The following is a 20,669-nucleotide window of genomic DNA, read 5'->3' as shown; positions in this document are numbered from 1 at the left end:
ATTGTGGTCACTTCTCTCGTTGTGAAGCATGGGCTCTAGGCGCACGGGCTTCAGTAGTTGCGGCATGCAGGCTCAGTAGTTGTGGCTCACGGGCCCTAGAGCACAGGCTCAGTAGTTGTGGCACACGGGCATAGTTGCTCTGCAGCATGTGGGATCTTCACAGACCAGGGATCGAACCGGTGTCCCCTGCATTGGTAGGCAGAGTCTTATCCACTGCGCCACCAGGAAAGCCCCCACAGGCGGATTCTTAACCATTGCACCACCAGGGAAGTCTCCTGAGTTCTAGTCTTGATTTGAGTGTGGGCATGCCACTTAACCCTTCCAAGCTTTTTCTTTTTTTCTTTTTTTTTTTTAAATTTTGCCACGCTGCGCGTCTTGCGGGATCTTAGTTCCCTGTCCAGGGACTGAACCCGGGGCCCTGGGAGGTGAAAGCGCGGAGTCCTAACCATGGACCGCCAGGGAATGCCCCAAGCTTTATTTTTCTCACTGGTAAAAAGAGGGTAAGCATACCAACCATGCCTTCTTGGCAGGGATTTAGCAAGGTCTCAAAAATCTCACATGATCAGGCCCCTTCCCATCTCTCCACTCTCCCCTGAGCTCGCTCCAACCACACTCCTAGACGCAACACCTTCACATCCATCTCAGGGCATTTGCCAGAGCAGTTCCTTCTGCCTGGAAGGTTCTCCTCCCAGATTCTCCCATGCCTGGCTCCTTCCTGGTCTTCAGGTCTCAGCTCAAATATCCCCTCCTCAGACAAGCCTTGCTGAGCACCTATTTTACATTCTATACAGCACTTGCAAGGTCTGTTATCATCTTACTTCAGTATTCATTTTCTCGATTACTGTCTGTCTGCCCCCCTAGCATGAGCTCCAGGAGTACCAGGAACTTGTCGGTCTTGTTCACTACTGGATGGTCTTGGCACAGAGTGACTCTTGGTGAGTATGTGTTCAATGAATATACAATAAGACAAAATTTAAAAGAACAAAACCAAGTGATACCTGACATTAAGATTTTTATGGTAGCAGAATGCTGAATTTCATTCTGGAACTTTAGACTCGGAAGTAACCTTTGCACTTATTTCATGTCCAGTCTAAGTGGGAATTGTTTTCTCAGTGATTCTGAAAACTAAGCCATATCGTTCTGCTTAAGGTAGAAGCCAGAGTCACCCAGCAACGCACAACACTTTGTGTCCATCCTTAGGTTGTGAAGACTCTGCCTCTGCAGGTTAATTCCTAAAACACTAAGTACCTACAGTAGGTAAGGGGCGGTGCTGGGCCCTGGGAGGATACCCACTCAGATGACTCTAGGCAGGACAGTCCAGTGGGAAGAACAGCAGGAAGAGTACATCGTTCACTCTAACCAAAGGCAGACTGTCACAGAGACATTCAAGACAAGCAGGGACTTCCCTGGTGGCGCGGTGGTTAAGAATCCGCCTGCCAATGCAGGGGACATGGGTTCCAGCCCTGGTCCTGGAAGATCCCACATGCCGCGGAGCAACTAAACCTGTGTGCCACAACTACTGAGCCAGCGCTCTAGAGCCCTCAAGCCACAACTACTGAAGCCCATGCGCCTAGATCCCGTGCTCCGCAACAAGAGAAGCCACCGCAGTGAGAAGCCTGCGCACCACAATGAAGAGTAGCCCCCGCTCGCTGCAACTAGAGAGAGCCCGTGCGCAGCAACAAAGACCCAATGCAGCCAAAAATAGATTTAAAAAAAAAGACGAGCAATTTGAGGTGGGCCTTCAGAAGAACACAAAGCAAACCTGTTCCTCTGTCTACACAAATGCCCTTCAGACTTTTTTATGTCAACTGTTATGGGACCCCTTAATTTTCTCTTCTTCAGATAAAAGTCAGCCAATTCCTCTGAACACTTCTCAACTCAAATAACAGTTCCTCCATGAGGCCCTTCCTGTTACCTCCTGAGGAAGGAGCTAAAAGTCGTCACTCCTTCCTTGGCCCCCCAGGGGCTGTGTGCCCCACAGACAGACACACAGCCTAGACTGTGAGGCCCTGTACTTACCTGTGGACAGAGCTTCTCCCTCTACCTGGACACAGCTCCAGTGAGAGCCTGGCTGTCCCCAACAGCTGACACAGTGCCCTCCACACAGCACATGCTCAGAACATGCCCCACTAATGAATGAAGGAGGATTAGACAGGCAAATTTCCCAGACCCCTTGTTATTCTCTCCATGCTCCTCTGAGTAGTCTCTGAACTGTCCACATCTCTCTGTAAACTCAGTACCCAGAACTAGAGACAAAAATCCAAAAGTGGCACCCTGCAAGATGAAGTCAAATCCAAATGAGATACCCTCCTAATGCAGCCAAGAGAACAGATTTCAGTGGAAACTAGATCTCTTCCACCCTATAAAAATAGAAGTGTGCTAACGCTTATCTGTTCACAAAGACTTCTGCTAGGGACTTAAATTTCTTTATAAAGAAAGCACTTTTATTAAAATAAAATATTAGAAAGAAGTCTTGCTGCTTCAAAACTATTTTTCCCTGAAAGGAGATAGGGTTGAAATAATTAGATTCAGCAAATTCTTACTTGAAATATTACCATAATGTATTGATTTTTACCAGACTCAATTGACTGAAAAGTTGTTTGTGTAGCAATATTGGCCAAACCAATATACTAGAACAATTTTGTTACCCACAGTAATCAAGTGCATTTCTGAAGTATAATTATACTGTCATAAAAATAAAGCCAAGATACCCTTTTCCAAGCAATAAAACAATAGAGGCTATAAAACAGGAAGAAGAAAAGACTAAATAAATGAGATTTTTTAAAATGAAATTTAGTGTCTTTCGAAAACACCGCTGCCTCCTCTTCCTTCCCTTAAGCCAAGGTTAGCAGAAAATGATCAATACTTCAATCTCAATAAACTATTTCAATAATAGTTAATTCGGGTGGAAACAGAGTCTGAAAATCTCTGCTCAGCGACCTGTGACATCCTGTCATGTTGGCTGGATGCCAATAATCCATCATTCCCATAATGGATATGAGCATGTGTGAAGTTATGGGAACATGGAGATGGGGCAGCAAAGGTGGGAAAGGTGTAGAGAATCAGGAGCTCAGGTTCATTCTTCAGATTCTAATCAATACAATACACATTACTGTATGAAACAAACCTATAATGGTGAATGCTGAGAGAGGGAGAGAGGGAAGCATACATAATTAATTTTATTTGACAAATACTAATTGATTTTCTGAAAATATTAATATCTTTGCTTGTCACATGATACTATAATACAATCCAGCTATATACAAGTTATTTAATTTTACATTAAGATGATGTCTTGTTTGCTTGTCTAAAATATGATCTTGGCTGCAAGGAAAAGGCGCTTCATTTGATTGGAAATTTAAAGTTAAAATAAATCAAAAAATCACCCTAGCTCTTGGGTCAATATCAAAACCATTTAAAAACTACTCTTAATTTACAAGATGCACTTCAGGGAAAAAACATAAAGGAGTGGGGTCACTGATACAGTTGTCAGAGAAGCTGGGGTTAGGCCTATGGCTGTTTTGGTTTGGCACCTTCAGGTTGTTTGGTGAAAAGGGAAGTGAGAGTTTTTCTGGGTATTATGTGGTTCCCAATATTTTCACCAGGGAATCTCTTTGTTATGCTTTCCCCTCAGGGATCCTATGTTTTAAAATATTTTGTTTACTAAACAGCATTTAATTAGACAACAATTCATGTATTTTCTCATTTTCTAATTTTCATGAAATAAATCATGTTAAGTGTAATGAGCTGATATAATTCCAGCCCCGAAACAAAAATGTAATGTTTTAGTTGGCCTGTACAGCCATATCATGAGGGCAGAATACAATTTAATAGCTCCTGTGATCTCAATTACCATCTCCAAGGACCATCTTCACCCTATCGCCCAACAAATATTTCATTAAATTGGTAAGACAACAGAAATAAAGAGAGACCAACACCTTTGAGAATTATTATCCCCTCCCTCTTCTCTTGTCTCTAGATATGGTCAAATTAATTCTTAAATAATGGTATACATCCAATCTTCAAAATGCCACGTAGTCAGCATATATGCTGCTGATTAAACCACTGAGAAAATTCTACCACAAACCCAGGTTTGACCCTTAACTATACTGTAGGAAGCAGCTGGATTTAGAAAGTTCACTAGTGTTTTCCAACACCTAGAGATTAGAATACATGGCCAGAAAGCTGACAACTTGAGTCTTAGCCTGAATAATCTGCATTAAGGAAAAAGATAACGTAACAGATATCCTTAAGTGCTTGCTGGCTAACTGACTTAGCACGACCTAAATCCTAAGAGTTAGATACTCCTTCATTTCTGGACCCAAAGCTTATGTGACTCCATCAAACAATCCACTGAAGGAGCAAAGGACCTGAGTGACTGGCCTTCATTATCACAGAATGTTTCCAAAGTAACTGGGCCTATTAATTACTTTCATTGCCACGTGACATACTATCCAAGAAAAATGGACCGTAACTAGAATGTTGGGTTAATGGATACCAAATACTCAAAGTTTTAACATCTGAAAGAAAATTAATCATTCAAACACATGCCCTTAGTTTAGAAATCCCTACTCTTCTCGGTGAATGTTCTAAAACAATTACACAGTCTCAAAATTATGCAGCCTCTAAAACTAGCTAGGTATGGGGAGGATCCAATTAAAGAGCTCTACTAAAACCTGCTTGGAAAAAACCTCCACTTGCCTCATTCTCATTCCAGCCAACACATATAAAGCATCTATTCTATCCTTAGGACAGTGCTGGGTACACTAGAAAATACAAGGAAACACAATGGACTCTGCTTGACCTTGAGAAACAACACTGCCTTGGGGAAAAACAGAGTGAAAGGAAGAGATGCTGTGTAGAGTGCTGGCTTTGCCACATGAATGTGAGCTCTAGCTTTTTCCAGTGGAAAAATGTGCTTACCATTATACCAGCTGTCCTATAGCAATTTGAAATTACCTATGATAAAAGAGAATATACCTTGAAACTCTGAAAAGAATCATTCTGTTTAATATATAAGATATAATAATAAATCATATGCATGAGGCAACTAGAGAATAAAAGGAAACAAAGAAGTGTATGGTGTATCATAACATAATGTAGAACTTCTCAAAGTTAATTCAACACAACTCTAATTCTGTGAGATATTTATAGATGTTCCTCAAAAAAAGAATCCCATGGCCAAGTAAGCACAGGAAGCCCAGGGATTAACGATTTGTCTATCACTGGTACTATCACGAACAGTAACTAACATTTAGTAAGTGTCAGTTACAGTGCTAAGTCTTTTCTATGGAACATCTCATTTAACTTCACAGTAACTTTATAAGGTAGGTATTACAGGTATTATTATCCCCACTTTACACATGGGGAAATGGAGGTAGCAGACGTTATGTAACTTTCCCAGGGTCACACAAGCTAGTTAGTGGCAGGTGCAGGATTCAAACTCAGAGCCTCCACATTTAACCGCAACACACTGTTCTCTACTTCCCCGAAGTTTTCGAAATTTATTGTGAATCTACCAGAAGGGAATAGAACATGTGTGTTTCCTGATTTATTTTTGTGGAGCAACTTGTAGCAGTCTGGGAAATGGAGCAATAATTAAAGTACGTTCATTTCCTTTTCTTAAATTATTCTTCTTCCTAGGCTTGGGCTATACTTTAGTCTAGGGTATTTCCTTTATGATCTATTTCATCCGAACTAGTAATCCAACAGATACCACCATTTAAAATTACCTGCCTAGATCACTATCATAATAGTAGCGCAGCAGGGGACTACACACAGAATCCACATTTGGTTTAAATATCTGGGCCCAGAAATTCATATTGTATAACTGAGGAGAACATCTAGACTTAAAGAATGAAAATGTGATCAACTATTAAATAATATATATTGCAGTTACACAATATCATATCCCTTGAAACTCACAACATTCCATCAAGTGGAGCAAATAAGACTGAAATATTAAACTTTTGCTTTACATTTATTATTCTTTTCTTTTTTTTTTTTTTTTTTTTTTGTGGTATGCGGGCCTCCCTCCGCTGCGGCCTCTCCCGTTGCGGAGCACAGGCTCCGGACGCGCAGGCTCAGCGGCCATGGCTCACGGGCCCAGCCGCTCCACAGCACGTGGGATCTCCTCCCAGACCGGGGCACGAACCCGGTTCCCCTGCATCGGCAGGCGGACGCGCAACCACCGCGCCACCAGGGAAGCCCTATTATTCTTTATAAGAAAAAAATTAAATAGGCCCATTAGGCAGTTTTGCTACCAATGAGTGGATTTTCCAATATTTTCTTCATCTAGTTTATGTAGCATAAACTGTAATGCAATCATTTTTGTTTGAAAAATCAGTTTTTATAGTCAACACCATTAAGGTAAACTTAGTATAGGAGAAAGTCAATCATAACACACCAAACACTTAGTTTTATAGAGACTTCAGTGAAGTGGCTTTTCATTTCCTGATGATTATACAATTTCTTTGTGCTGAACTAAAAGCCAGGGATATAAGAACATAAACTGAAACCCAGACAGAAACGAAGACCAATGATCAATGATAAGTGGTTATTCAATTTGATATCTTCATGTCTCTCCCCTTAAGAATCACCTAGGCAATAAGTGAAATGTCTTCTTCTTTTTTTTTTTTTTTTTTTTTTTTTGTGGTGCGCGGGTCTCTCACTGTTGTGGCCTCTCCCGTTGCGGAGCACAGGCTTGGCGGCCATGGCTCACGGGCCTAGCCCCTCCGCGGCATGTGGGATCCTCCCGGACCGGGGCACGAACCCGTGTCCCCTGCATTGGCAGGCGGACTCTCAACCACTGCGCCACCAGGGAAGCCCAGAAATGTCTTCTTTTTTTTTATAAGAAATCTATTACATAAAATAAAGTACTAAAATGATCATGATACTGCCACTCACCCTCCATAAACAACCACTGTCAAAAACATACTAAATCTTACAATACATACTGAGCATTAACAATGGTAGCTAACTAAATGAACCCAGGATAAGTCGCTAATGTCACCGCAGCATCCTAGCAAACTGAAGAACTCATGCTTAAGGAAGTCCCTTTGGATACTGTGGCCCTAATAAAAAGAAAATGTCTAGCCATGCTTCTTAGCTAAAAACAACATAACCCAGGCAAATGGGGAGCTATTGTTGAATGGGTACAGGGTTTCAGATCTACAAGCCAAAAAGAGTCCTGCAGATGGATGGTGGTGATGGTTACACAACAGTGTGAATGTACTTAATGCCACTGAACTGTAGACTTAAAAATGGTTGCGATTGTAATTTTTATGTTATGTGTTTCTACCACAATTAAGAATAATAGTTAAAGAAAAACAACACTAACATAATTTTATGTTGTAATTTTTCCTTGCTGGATGGGCATATTATTTCCACTTCCCTGTATCCCCTCTCCCCCTTTTTTTTTTTTTTTTTTGTGGTACACGGGCCTCTCACTGTTGTGGCCTCTCCCGTTGCGGAGCACAGGCTCCAGACGCGTAGGCTCAGTGGCCATGGCTCACGGGCCCAGCCGCTCCGCGGCATGTGGGATCTTCCCAGACTGGGGCATGAACCCGTGTCCCCTGCATCGGCAGGCGGATTCTCAACCACTGCACCACCAGGGAAGCCCTCCCCTTTTTTTATATACCTGTTTTAAGATAAAAGGTTAAAATTTTAATATCTAGGATATTATTTCTAATAAAAATTATCTGCTGGGGTTTGTTGGTCTTATGCTTTCTCCCTTCTAGAATAAACCAGGACAGTAAATTCACAATTGGCCTTCAATTTAAAAATAAAAACATGCTTGAGAATCAAACATTTGGTGAAACAACACAAATAAGTAGGTTAGGAGTCTAAAGAAATGTTTTTGGATTCTATTCGACCAATAAAAGGAGTCAAAAGAGTTGCTAGACATCTTTTCTGTTTTGTTACACCTGAACACCAACATAAAAGCATTAAGAAAAAGAAAGGTTGAGACTTTGAAAACCGCTCCCTCCAGGGAACTCAATAGAAGCAAATTGGAGTGTACGTGTTCCTTCTTCTTATTTCTAAAGGTACCTGAACCCAAGAACCTTCAGGACAGGGTAAAAAGTCAAGTCAGATAAGAGTGAGGAAGAGAAGACTAGGATGAAGAGATGCTATTTATGCAGTACTGGGGGACTGCATGGGAAGGAATGCTAGTATGATCCACAGAAGGACAAGAAACTTTTTAGACACATGAGGCATCACACATTTTAAGGGCAAGACCCAAGGATTGTGAAAGAAATGTGTTATTATTTAATTCTCTGAATTATCATAGTGGAAGCACTTAACTTTCAGACCAACTGTTCACCATAGTCAGTTATCTATAGGAAAAAACAATCCAAATATGTAAGCATACGTTCTTAAAGGACTATGTTAAAGGACTTTAGGAGAAAGGACTCACATCCTGGCTCTATCTACAGAGAGGGCTGAAGCCCTGGGTGGGGGACTGGATCAGATAACTTTGAAGGAGCTTCTAACCCTCAGAAATCTGATTCTATGCCAACGCTGCATCTGTGTGGAGGATGTTCTGGAATTTTAGGATGTGACCTTTCACATTCATGGGCAACAGGGCGATTTGGCAACAGGGCAATTTTTATCTGTATTCACATCATTAGTAAGAACTTAAAATTCTAAGAAAATCAGTAACCAGTTAAACATAAATTAAATAATTTACAACTTTGAAAATATATATTAATATCAATAGTAAAACATCTAAGGTAAAAACACAATCATAATGTGATACAGGGTTAGTGTATATATGGAAAACAGCTCTCTGGAGGAAAGCTTTATTACTCCCTCAGGGCTTTCTTACAGGGTATGGATTTTTTAATTCCTAGTGGAATATTTTTCATACACCATTGCAGACTATTAAGTACCAGACATACATTATGTAGTTTAAACTTTGCACTACTGCACAAGAAAGACTTCCCTGTTGAGAGAACTATTTTTTATGGTTAGCATTTTTTAATATGAAAATGAACACTTCTTTAGGGTAAGATCACTGCAATTGGAATTTGGGAGAATTTTATAACTTAACATATTCATCAATGTGTAGAAATTCTCTCAGGGAGTAGGGTGAGGAGAGAAGGAAACACAACAGGAAGAAGGCTTTTTAATAACTGAGTGTTGACACAGGGCAAAGCAATGGTATTTATAAGGTTTGTCTTCCACTGGGCATAGCTGTACACAGGCAGGGGACTAGCATAGGGTGCTAGCAAGTTAAAAAAAATAATAATAACGGTGTTAAAGAGCGAAGGAAAAAAATACATTAAACTTCAGGCTGGTTAAAGGTATACTTGCTAATGATGGACTATTAAATGCTCACCCAGTAGAGATGCAAACTCAGAAATATTAAAAAGGCAATATAAATGCACTTTTCTAAGCAATTCCTGAGAAAATAGATTCCTTGCAGAATTTTGGAGTCAAATGTGGAAATAAAATCTAAGCACTGGTGGTCATTTACAAATCTTTGCCATGGAGAACTTGGATACCCACATTTGGCAAAAGTGGATAGAAAGTTTAAACAAAATTGACTACTCACTTGTAGACTGTGCCTCCGTTGCCATGACCAAGAGTGTCTCGATATCGTATGTCTTGTTCATTCATCTCCACAGGAAAGAGAGAAAAACAAAAAGGGTGTCATGCTGTGGATGGAAATGTCAAGGAAAAGCAACTCTGGGCCATAAACAACAAGCAGTCTGGGTCATTTCAAGTTCAGCTGCAAGAAGAAGAAGATCAATACAACATTTGCTGTCCAATTTATAAAAGACGATACCAAGGGACAAAGTGATGGAAAGTTTAATGACAATTTGTTTGCCTGGGTCATTTCATTAAAGTTTGATAAAAGGTGTCAAAATGGAATGATATAACATAGCTCAAAAGGGTCAGGTCAGAGATACTGATAAGAACACAGTCTCCAGCACTACATAACCACTGCCAAACAGCACTTCACATAACCAAAGTCAAACTTGGCAAGAAAACACACACACACACACACACACACACACACACACTTCTAGTAATCCAATGCACAATTTGTAAATAAATCAGCCCCTGAAAACTCCTCAAGTGACCCTCTAATTAACATTAAACAAACTAACTGAATAATGTTAATGATTTTCCTAGAGTAGATATAGCCTTTTTTTGAAAATGATAAATTAGTACACAGCAATAGCTGGGTAGAAATATTATGTTCATGGAAAAGTGCTAAATCAATGCACTTTAAAATGCACATATAGTCAAATATTATAACGCATAAAAGGAAAATAGATAGGCATGTGATTCATATAAAGTCATTTTTGTAATTTATTATATAAAACAGTATGTGCATTTTCCCAGGTTCTGTAAAACTCTTATATCATAAATACTACTCTCATTTGAATCGTGAATAGAAGTGAACTATTTTAGTACCCAAAAAATAATGTTTTAGAGTTTGAAAGAACTCCCTAAATAATTATTTATCAAATGATTTTAAGACTAGTCAGATTCTATTTGAGACATTCAGTAATTTTCTACACACTGGTCCAGTTGCTTAAAAATTAACTGCCAACTTTATTCACTAAGTGGATTCAATAAAGGTGTTATTTTCCATATAGCTAAAGCTCGGGAAAAGCCATAGTAAGCCCTGAAAAAAAATCAATTTCCAGGGAATTGCACTGCCTTGCATGGCCAGAAAATGGATGGAGTTTTTAATTCAATATCACCTGGAAAAAAATAGTTTGCTTTCAGACCATTATAGTAAAGCTTTAAATACTCTGCTCTACTCTGAACTTCCACCAATGGAATAAAGCAAGGTTCCATTTATCAAGGGAAATATTTTTGTCTATACATTTCTGAGGTTGAAGCTTCAGAGAGCTGTGATAATTAGGAACATAGTGCAGGTAACAGAAACAGCTTCCTTTCCAAGCCATTCTGCCAAACCCTAAAAGAACATTGACAGATTAATGTATAAAGGCCAATTCAGCACCCCATTTAATTGTAGTAAAACCTAACTGACTTAATTTGCTATTAGCTAGTTACTATATTTAGGGTCAGAGGCAAAAGACAGACAGGTCAGAAAAATTGGCAACAATTTCCCGGTTTGAGGGAAATTCTGTTCTTCGTTATATGTGGCATGAAGAAAGAAAATAAAATCTCATTATTCTGGACCAAAAAACAAATTTTAAAACAGCATGAAGAAAAGGAGCACATCAAGTTGAGATACTAAGTAAACTAGCAGAGTTGCTACTGGGTTTGATTTGATCAAAGGGTATAAGAGATACATATGTAAATAGCAGTATCTATTGGCAGGTATAAATAGGCTAATTCCTTGAAAACATTCCTCAAGGTAGTCCAAACATGACTCTAACAACCTAATTTGTACTATTAACTTGCTTAACAAGCTGCACCCTCATCACAGCCTGAAGTAAATTTCTAGGAGAAATTTTACTCGCTCAACATCTACAAATTCTGAATTGGTGGCACTGAAATTTAAGGGTAAGCAGGATGTAGCTATAAGATCCAGGCTCTGGAGAGGTCACAACCTGTGATTACATTCCCTCCACCTCCACCACTCCAGGTAAAAGGACCAGTCGTTTCCTCTTACAAAAATATAAACATAAGACTCATTGATATTATACATTCCAATGATATACTGTGAGAGACCTAGGACTTCGGAGGGGGCTTGATTTTGTGGTATTTTGTTGGAGGCAGTAAAGGCAAAGGGGCAGGTCTCTGAGCAGCTTCAACCACTATAATCCCAACACCATAGTCTTTTTTAACTTTAATACCCACTAGGTTGAAAAGAGAAGTGGAGCAGCCACCCACCCAGCACTCCAACCTAACCAGGAGTGGGAGATGTAAAAAAAAAAAAAAAAGGCAGGGGATAAGCTGAACGCCCCAGACAGATGGGGGATGATGTTGTGGACGTTGTATGGGGCGTGGGGTATGTGTGTGTGCACACACATGCATGCGCACACTAACACAATGTTTAGGCAAATTCAAGGGTGGAAATTTGGAATCCCTCAGATAATGAGAAAGATTTTAAGAGTCTCATAAAGATAAAAATGGTTTTAAAAAATAAGTTCTAGAACCACGTCACTCAAAAAGACAGTATCCATAAAAAATTGTTTCGACACTGTTTTAAAGTTTTATATAGACATTTGCCTGGCCTATAAATTGATTGATAGATTTTTCTATTTAAAAATATCATATATTTTTTCTTTTTGCTTATTTGAACCTTCCAATTTTTATAGAGTATTCAAATATTATTCACGTTAAAAAGGTTTTAAAAAGGAAAACTATTAGAGTCAAGCTTATAAACTGATCACAAACGAATTTTGAGAATTTTGTATATTAATCAAAATGGATTACTTTAATTGATCTTAAATATAAAAAAATCATTAAAGGGATCAACAAGTAGCTAATAACATTTCTGCCTTTTTAGTTTAGAAGAGCATATTAATTCAACTTTTCAAAATGAAGCACAGGAACAGTACTCATTATGATACAAAAGTGGGATTTATAAGCCTACAAAGTACAACATTTAAATAGTACAGCTGGGATCAAGTATCATAAAAATCACACACTTTTACAACATTTTAAACATATAACCCAATTCGTTTGGGTCATATAACTAGTAAATAGCAACTAGCCAAGGTGAGAACTCAGTCTTTCAGGTTACTCTGCTGAGTGCTCTATCTTAGCAGTTGATCTCATTTGTAAGTACAGAGGGACATCCTCTCCATCAACGGTCCCTGGTCCATAGGAAGGAAAATAATCAAATGAAGGGCACTCAAAAGTTAAAAGCGATTTCATCAACTAGGATATTTGTTTTTAAGAAGAGAAATCACATAGCTCTTTAGATAAAAAAGAGGTAAAAGAAAGTTTTTATTCAATAAAGATACCAAATAATTTTAAAATATAAATCAGTTTCCTTGTTTTGACTAAAAAAAAAAGCAAATGAAAGGCAGAATAATAGATGTGAGGGAGGAGGGAGAAAAAACCCTGAGAGTTACAATGACGTGTCAACTGCTGCAACGGCAAATGACCTGGGAGAGATGACTGGCACTAGGCTCTGCTGCTGCTGCTGAAACAGAGGTGGGGGCTGCGAAAGGACGTGACACCCCAGGGGGCGGAAAGGTTGTGTCTGTGCGGGGAGGGGAGGTGCCATGCAGTTTGGACTTACACAGTCTCATCTATGTTTAGGTCTTCGTATGGGATCTGAGACGAACCAGAAGAATCTAAGAGTTTTATATACTGGTAATAGGACACTCTTTAAAGCTAACTTTACAGTCGAATACTATTTTTCTTCCTCCTCCTTTTTTTTTTTTCTAAACACAGAAAGTTTTTTAAAGGCATCTGAAGTTCTCAAAATAACAGCCAAACATGAAGCAGGATTAGAGTTATTTCTAGTTTTGTGACTTCACAGTACATTTATACTTGATTTACCAGAAATAGAAAAAAACTGTCACCCTCTCCTACAAATTATAAAAAACAAAGAGGAAAGACAACTTCAGAGATGCAAAGGTCAAAGTCATACATCCTTGGAGTGACTGCATTTTTTTAATCCTTTAAATTGACCCACTGGGCCATTTCTAATCAGTTTCAAATCAAGGGCCAATGTTAAACAGATGATACCGCACTACAACTGAAGTGGGAAAAACACACCTAGAAAACACATCAGTGGTGCTGATTTATAGCTCTCAGTACAACTTGCCAAAAATACCTTATGATTTGTTTTTTTTTTAAGCTGGAAAAAAGGAACCCTCCCTCACAAAGCGATCACAGAAGAACAATGTCTCCATTCCAAAGACGAAATGTTAAACTTTTTTTTTTTTTTTTTTTTTTGTGGTATGCGGGCCTCCCTCCGCTGCGGCCCCTCCCGTTGCGGAGCACAGGCTCCGGACGCGCAGGCCCAGCGGCCATGGCTCACGGGCCCAGCCGCTCCGCGGCATGTGGGATCCTCCCAGACCGGGGCGCGAACCCGGCTCCCCTGCATCGGCAGGCGGACGCGCAACCACTGCGCCACCAGGGAAGCCCGAAATGTTAAACTTTTTAAAGTGTTTAATATAATGTTAATGAAATTAATGGGGAAAATGAAATGGAATTCAATTATAGATCAGCAAAGAAAATATTCTTTGTTTATTGTCTGCCTGGGTTAAGAAGAATCAGTACCTATTGCTTATAAATCATTAAAATTAAAAAGCTCAATTAATCCTTATTTTATATGTAAAGGTCTGACAGAAACTAGTCCTATCACCAGACCTTTGCTTCACAAATCGAAGCAATAATAGTTTCAGAAAGCAGTCACACTCTATGAGCAGACAATTGGAGAGATTTAGTAAATCCCACTTTATAGAGCAGAGACTAATCGGAAAACACAAGCCAGTCAAATGTTTCTTATGAACTGTTGACACTATATCAATGCTGAATCAATTGGTGGCATTTACTCTGAGTGACAGAAAAGAAATAAATATTTATATCACATAACCTATATCAATGAACCCAGGCAGAAAGCTATTTCTAACCTGTCAATATTTGATTATCTTGAAGAATCATGTCCCTTTCTTTTAATGATTAATATGAATTCCTTATTAAATCTAAGTGGAGGCTAGTGGAAAGGCAAATCATTATTAATGCTTGAGAGCATAAACCACTAAAATAAAAAACTATGCTCAAGTGTTAAAGTATCGTTAAATGTGACTTACATCTTCCATATCAAGTGGTGTCAGTGTTCAGCCCAGAAATTTATTGATGCCACAACTGTGCACATTACCTCCCTGCAATGCAATCTCACTCACTCTTTAGTTACCTGATAGCACCAAGGACTGAGGAATTAAGAGGAGGAGGTATTCTGAAGACTTCCAAAGGTGGGAGTTCTTTGTTTTGTACTGTTCGTTTTCATGAATAAAAGTAAACATAACAATGGCTAATCCTTAAAAGAAAGGAAATGCCATACTGTTTAATGTGGGATTATCACATTCCCAAGGGAAAGCAATAAACAATCTTTAAGTGTCAAAAATCATTGCCATGACAATCTTCCACCAAAGAGAATCTCCTAATCAAGACCACTAAGATATTTATGGTACTAGGTTCAGAACACTAGGAATATTTCAGAATGTTTATTTTTTGCCCTGGAAATAAACTGTTTTTCATTTTTGAAAGAGGAATCTATGACAGGTTATTTTCCATTGCCTGGGTTGAACAAATGTAGTTAAAGCTTCTTAATTTATGTCAATTTTGAAATATATTTTCCAGCTGAAGAACACTAGTCACTCACACATAAATTACATTAGTAACTAGGATGCAAACATGCTGGAGACACATAAATATCGTAGGCTCAATATTTCAGCTTTTAGTCACGTTAACGCCAAGTGCTGGAGACATGTAAGAAATACACCTGCACAACCATGTATGCTTCCCTCCGGGGGGGAGAAGAGGGAGAACAAGAGGACAATAATGGGCTTAGCAGTGACCAGAAGGAGAGAGAAGGGCAACCAGGTTTTGCTTCCTGTTTCTGAAAACATGCAGGGCACTAGGGGAACATGTATGTGGACCTCAATCTAAACAAAACTTTGGCTGCTTAAAGTTAAAAGTACTATTAGAGGGCTTCCCTGGTGGCGCAGTGGTTGCGAGTCCGCCTGCCGATGCAGGGGACATGGGTTCGTGCCCTGGTCCGGGAAGATCCCACATGCCGCGGAGCGGCTGGGCCCGTGAGCCATGGCCGCTGAGCCTGCGCGTCCGGAGCCCGTGCTCCGCGACGGGAGAGGCCACAACAGTGAGGGAGGCCCGCGTACCGCAAAAAAAAAAAAAAAAAAAAAAGTACTATTAGATAAATATGAAATATGGGGACCATTAAGATTATACATACAACATACATACATATGTTGCATATACATACAACACCAGATTCTCCTTAGCCATATATTGAATAGTTAAGGACTAGAATTCACACACTCCAGATGATGATCAGATGTCAAAATCAGATCAACTTACTTTTTCTAACTGTATTCAAGGGATTACGGGCTAAACAAGTAAGGCTTCCAGAAGTACCACCATACAGTCCTTGTTTTAAGGCATGCACATCTATTAGGCCACAAAGTTACAGGTGATATTAAAGGACAAGCATGAGGACCCAGCTTTGTCTTCTTGACATGCTCCACTACAAGTACTTGATTCATGAAATGCCAATGAGGATTGGAGAGGTCAGCATGTGAAGGCACTGAATAAGCATCTGAGATAATTAAGATTTCAGCCTTCGAAACATGGACGGGAAGTGAACAGCAGTTAAGAAAATCAATAAGAGTCTTTTATTTGCGGTGACACAGATGTCTCAGTCAATAGAGCCTAATAGGCAGGCTTGATCGCAATGGACAGGCGCCTGCCTCCAAGGCTATCAAAGGGCTTCCTCTATAACAAACATTAAAACGCATTTATGTTGCTATTGAAGAATCGAGGACCCTGTAGGTAGCTTAATTTACCAGTGTATGTTTAAAAGCACTATACTATTTCAGATGTGTCCATTTACTTGAATCAAAATTAGTGAGAAATAACTGGGCTGCAGGCCTGTTTATCCCTCACTGGCTGGAGTAGGTCATTCTGCTTTAGATGACCAGTCAACTAGGCAAACTGAGGGTTCCTGAAGCCCAGGAATTTTAAATGCCAAAGGTCTGCTGTGACTCTGTTCCCCTAAAAAGCCAGTGTTAGTTTCAGGACAAAAGAAGGAACTAAGGTGAGAAAGTAGCAGTTTCTCTTTTTCTCCCTAAAGATAAAGAAAGAAACAGTCACCTCAGGATGCAGGGCCATTTCAACAACCCATGGGTTGACACACTTGTTCAGAACTGATTAACTTTTTTTACACGGAGCTGGCAGCAGGGTGTGTGCATGGTACTTCAATCTGCTGGGAGCGAAACCCATTAGCACAGTTTGAAAAACGTGCTGCAAATTGTTCTGCCAATCAAATTAAGCCGTGTAATTCATTTATGACAAGAAGAAATTTATAGATCCTTTATCTGTTTATTAAGTTTATGGATACAAAAACTAGACAGCACTAAGTTATTACTATAGTCTTAATATGTAATGACACCTACCTGGCCATTGGCTAATATTTTTTTCAGTTCAGCAGAAGACTTCTTCAAGCTGAAAAGAAAAGACATAGTTTTTAATGGCAAGTTCATCAGCACCTTTGAACACCACTGAAAATTCCAGACTAAAACACACTTTTGTTTTAGGTGTAGACATAGACTACACTACTCTTTACATCCTTCTCCCTACATAAAATATTTTCTAAAGTAACTGGCCAAATGGTATCGTAAGGGACTGCAACCCCGTTAGTAATCTAAAGCAATAAAAAAGCCTACTGCCATAATGAAGCTAGGCTATTGTATGGACTATTTTTTGAGACCATGCAGAGACCTCTTTTTGCTATTAGTTCTGCTGCCTTTGAGTAGCCTTACAGTGGTTATTTTATGTGGACTCTGTCATCTGCTAAATATCAAGTACTTAACAATGCACTCTTAGAATGTTCATGGCAAACAAAGATTACAGAACTTCAAAAGATAAAAAAATTTAAGTCCTGATTTTTTACTATAGTTAAGAGTTACAATTCAGCTCCTGGGAAGAAAATGTGTAATAGAAATAAATCCTGGCATGCACTAGCTGTGTGCTCTGGAACAAGATACTTATCCTCTCTGAACCTCACTTTCCCCTTTCTATAAAATGGGGGAAATATCAACATTATAGTGTAACCAAGAAAATTAAATATTACAAAAAGCCCTAGCACCTGTTTCTTGCACATAGTAAGTATTAAATCAATTTTAGCTGCCTTCTCTTTCCTTTCTTTTCCTGTAGGTATGAAACCCAGCTTCCATAGGTATGTAAGAAATATGGAAATCTTCTTCTCTGGACATTTATGACTATGTAAACATTTATGTGGATGAGTTTAGGGAAAGTGGCCAAAGGATGCTGTGAAGTCCTTCTAGCTTTATAATGAGTTATACCTGTACACATCCACCCAGTTAGCAGAGTGGTGCATAAAATAATACCTCCTCCCACCAGTGTTCTAATTTGAAATTTAAAGCTTGTTAACTCTATCCTTAATCTATCTACTCCAACCCTCTACCCACCTGCCAAATAAACTCTCCTCCCTTTGGTAGTTATCTGTAGATACCTTTCTTCCCACCACACCCTCTCCCAAGACTGGAAGCTCCCTGAGAACAGATACCACATCTTACTCACCTCTCTATATATTCCATTTCCTTCCCACTCTTGAACCTAGCCCAATGACTTGGCACATACTAAGTGTCTGATAAATGATAGTGATTATTCTGGTTGTTATTATATGGTAGTAACACACACATACACACACACACACACACACAATTTGGTACCTTTAATAAGTTATATTTGAGAAAACCTCAGACTTCAAGTTTGACCACACTCACCATTCCAAGTTATAATTATTTTTCTTAATAAATACTTCTTAAACTTCTGCTACAGTCAAATGCAAACTATGGAGCCCTAGTCTCTACTTTCCCCAGATTTTATAAAACATGCCTTCAGCCAATGATTCTAAACTTTAATAACATCCTCCCAAGTCTAAGAATTCATGCACTCAAGTGGCAATTAAGAATACTGCAGAATGGGACTAAAGCTGAAATACATCCCCCCCCAAAATAAACAACTGCCTAAGATCAGTCCAGTTGAAAACAAAATATTAGCCTCTACCATTTTCTGAGTGATGACCATGTGCCACGCACTGTGCTAAATGCTATTACTTAGTATCCTGATCTAATCCTCACAGTAACTATCCCCCTGTGGGTATACCCTGTGGGGGAAAGTTATTCCTGATACATAAAGAAAACTAAGGTACAGACCTTGTTCAAAGTCTGTCTGTCTTACACACATACTTTTTTTTTCTGGAAAACATTTGGCTCCTGATATTGCCATAAATGGTCCCAATTTAATATTTGCAATTATTATAAAAACAGAAATGACCAAACAATGCTCAGGCAACGTTTCTCCACAGATATTCCATTATGTCATGCAACTTGAAATAATAACATTTTGATTCATTGCATTTACAAGACACCTTTCATCCAAGAAACAAAACGTGATTCCTTAACACAACTTCATCAATCTTAACACCAGAGGTAGATAGATGGAAAATTTAATCATCCTAATTTTATAGAAGGAGAAAGCCAGAATGTTTAGGAAAGGCCATGCCTTGGCAGTGGGACATGAATTCAGTAATCATGGTTTAGGAACACCATGTGGATTAGTAAGCTCAGTTTAATAAACATATCCACCTAAGGCAAAGACCAATTCATGCTTTGAGAGTAACAGAGGAAAAAACTGATTTTATTCATTATGTCAATATCTGGCTACGAAATTTGTCTGGTAAAAAATTATATTTATATATCCTGGCAATTTCTTTGTGCCCCAGTTTACTCAATGTTTTATTTTTATTTATTTATTTATTGGCTGCACTGGGTCTTCGTTGTTGCACACGGGCTCTCTCTAGTTGTGGCGCGCAGGGGCTACTCTTCGTTGCGGTGCGTGGGCTTCTCATTGCAGTGGCTTCTCTTGTTGCAGAGCACGGGCTCTATGCACGCAGGCTCAGTAGTTGTGGCTCGTGGGCTCTAGAGCGCAGACTCAGGGCTTCCCTGGTGGCGCAGTGGTTGCGAGTCCGCCTGCCGATGCAGGAGACATGGGTTCGTGCCCTGGTCCGGGAAGATCCCACATGCCGCGGAGCGGCTGGGCCCGTGAGCCATGGCCGCTGAGCCTGCGCGTCCGGAGCCTGTGCCCCGCAACGGGAGAGGCCACAACAGTGAGAGGCCCGCGTACCGCAAAAAAAAAAAAAAAAAAAGAAAAAAAAAAAGTAGTAGAGCGCAGACTCAGTAGCTGTGGTGCACGGGTACAGTTGCTCCACGGCATGTGGGATCTTCCTAGACCAGGGCTCGAACCCGCATCCCCTGCATTGGCAGGCGGATCCTTTTTTTTTTTTAAAAACAACTTTTTTGGAGTATAATTGCTTTACAATGGTGTGTTACTTTCTGCTTTATAACAAAGTGAATCAGCTATACATATATATATATCCCCATATCTCCTCCCTCTTGTGTCTCCCTCCCATCCTCCCTATCCCACACCTCTAGGTGGTCACAAAGCCCTGAGCTGATCTCCCGGTGCTATGCGGCTGCTTCCCACTAGCTACCTATTTTACATTTGGTAGTGTATATATGTCCATGCCACTCTCTCACTTTGTCCCAGCTTACCCTTCCCCCTCCCCATGTCCTCAAGTCCATTCTCTATGTCTGCATCTTTATCCTGTCCTACCCTTAGGTTTTTCAGAAAAAAAAATTTTATTTTTTTGATTCCATATATATGTGTTAGCATACAGTATTTGTTTTTCTCTTTCAGACTTACTTCTCTCTGTATGACAGACTAAAGGTCCATCCACCTCACTACAAATAACTCAATTTTGTTTCTTTTTATGGCTGAGTAATATTCCATTGTATATCTGTGCCACATCTTCTTTATCCATTCATCTGTCAATGGACACTTAGGTTGCTTCCATGTCCTGGCTATTATAAATAGTGCTGCAATGAACATTGTGGTACATGATTCTTTTTGAATTACGGTTTTCTCAGGGTATAGGCCCAGTAGTGGGATTGCTG

The 20,669-nt window shown here is 39.6% G+C and overlaps 1 protein-coding gene across 13 annotated transcripts in view; it reads right to left on the bottom strand.

The window, feature by feature from the left end:
* MAP2K5 (mitogen-activated protein kinase kinase 5) overlaps positions 1–20,669 on the bottom strand; it is a 281,510-nt gene that overhangs the window by 211,284 nt on the left and 49,557 nt on the right. For all 13 annotated transcript variants that reach the window (XM_055088056.1, XM_028494957.2, XM_055088057.1 and 10 more), the window contains 2 exons: positions 17,085–17,133; positions 9,557–9,621 (listed from right to left, as the gene is read on the bottom strand). In XM_055088056.1, the coding sequence (XP_054944031.1) occupies positions 9,557–9,621; positions 17,085–17,133 (114 nt within the window). The remainder of the gene's footprint in view (positions 1–9,556; positions 9,622–17,084; positions 17,134–20,669) is intronic.

The sequence above is a fragment of the Physeter macrocephalus genome, chromosome 11, assembly GCF_002837175.3.
Source record: "Physeter macrocephalus isolate SW-GA chromosome 11, ASM283717v5, whole genome shotgun sequence".
NCBI classification, from domain to species: Eukaryota; Metazoa; Chordata; class Mammalia; order Artiodactyla; family Physeteridae; genus Physeter; species Physeter macrocephalus.
The sequence above is the reverse complement of the archived record's forward strand: the minus strand, read 5'-3'. Positions and strand labels throughout refer to the sequence as shown.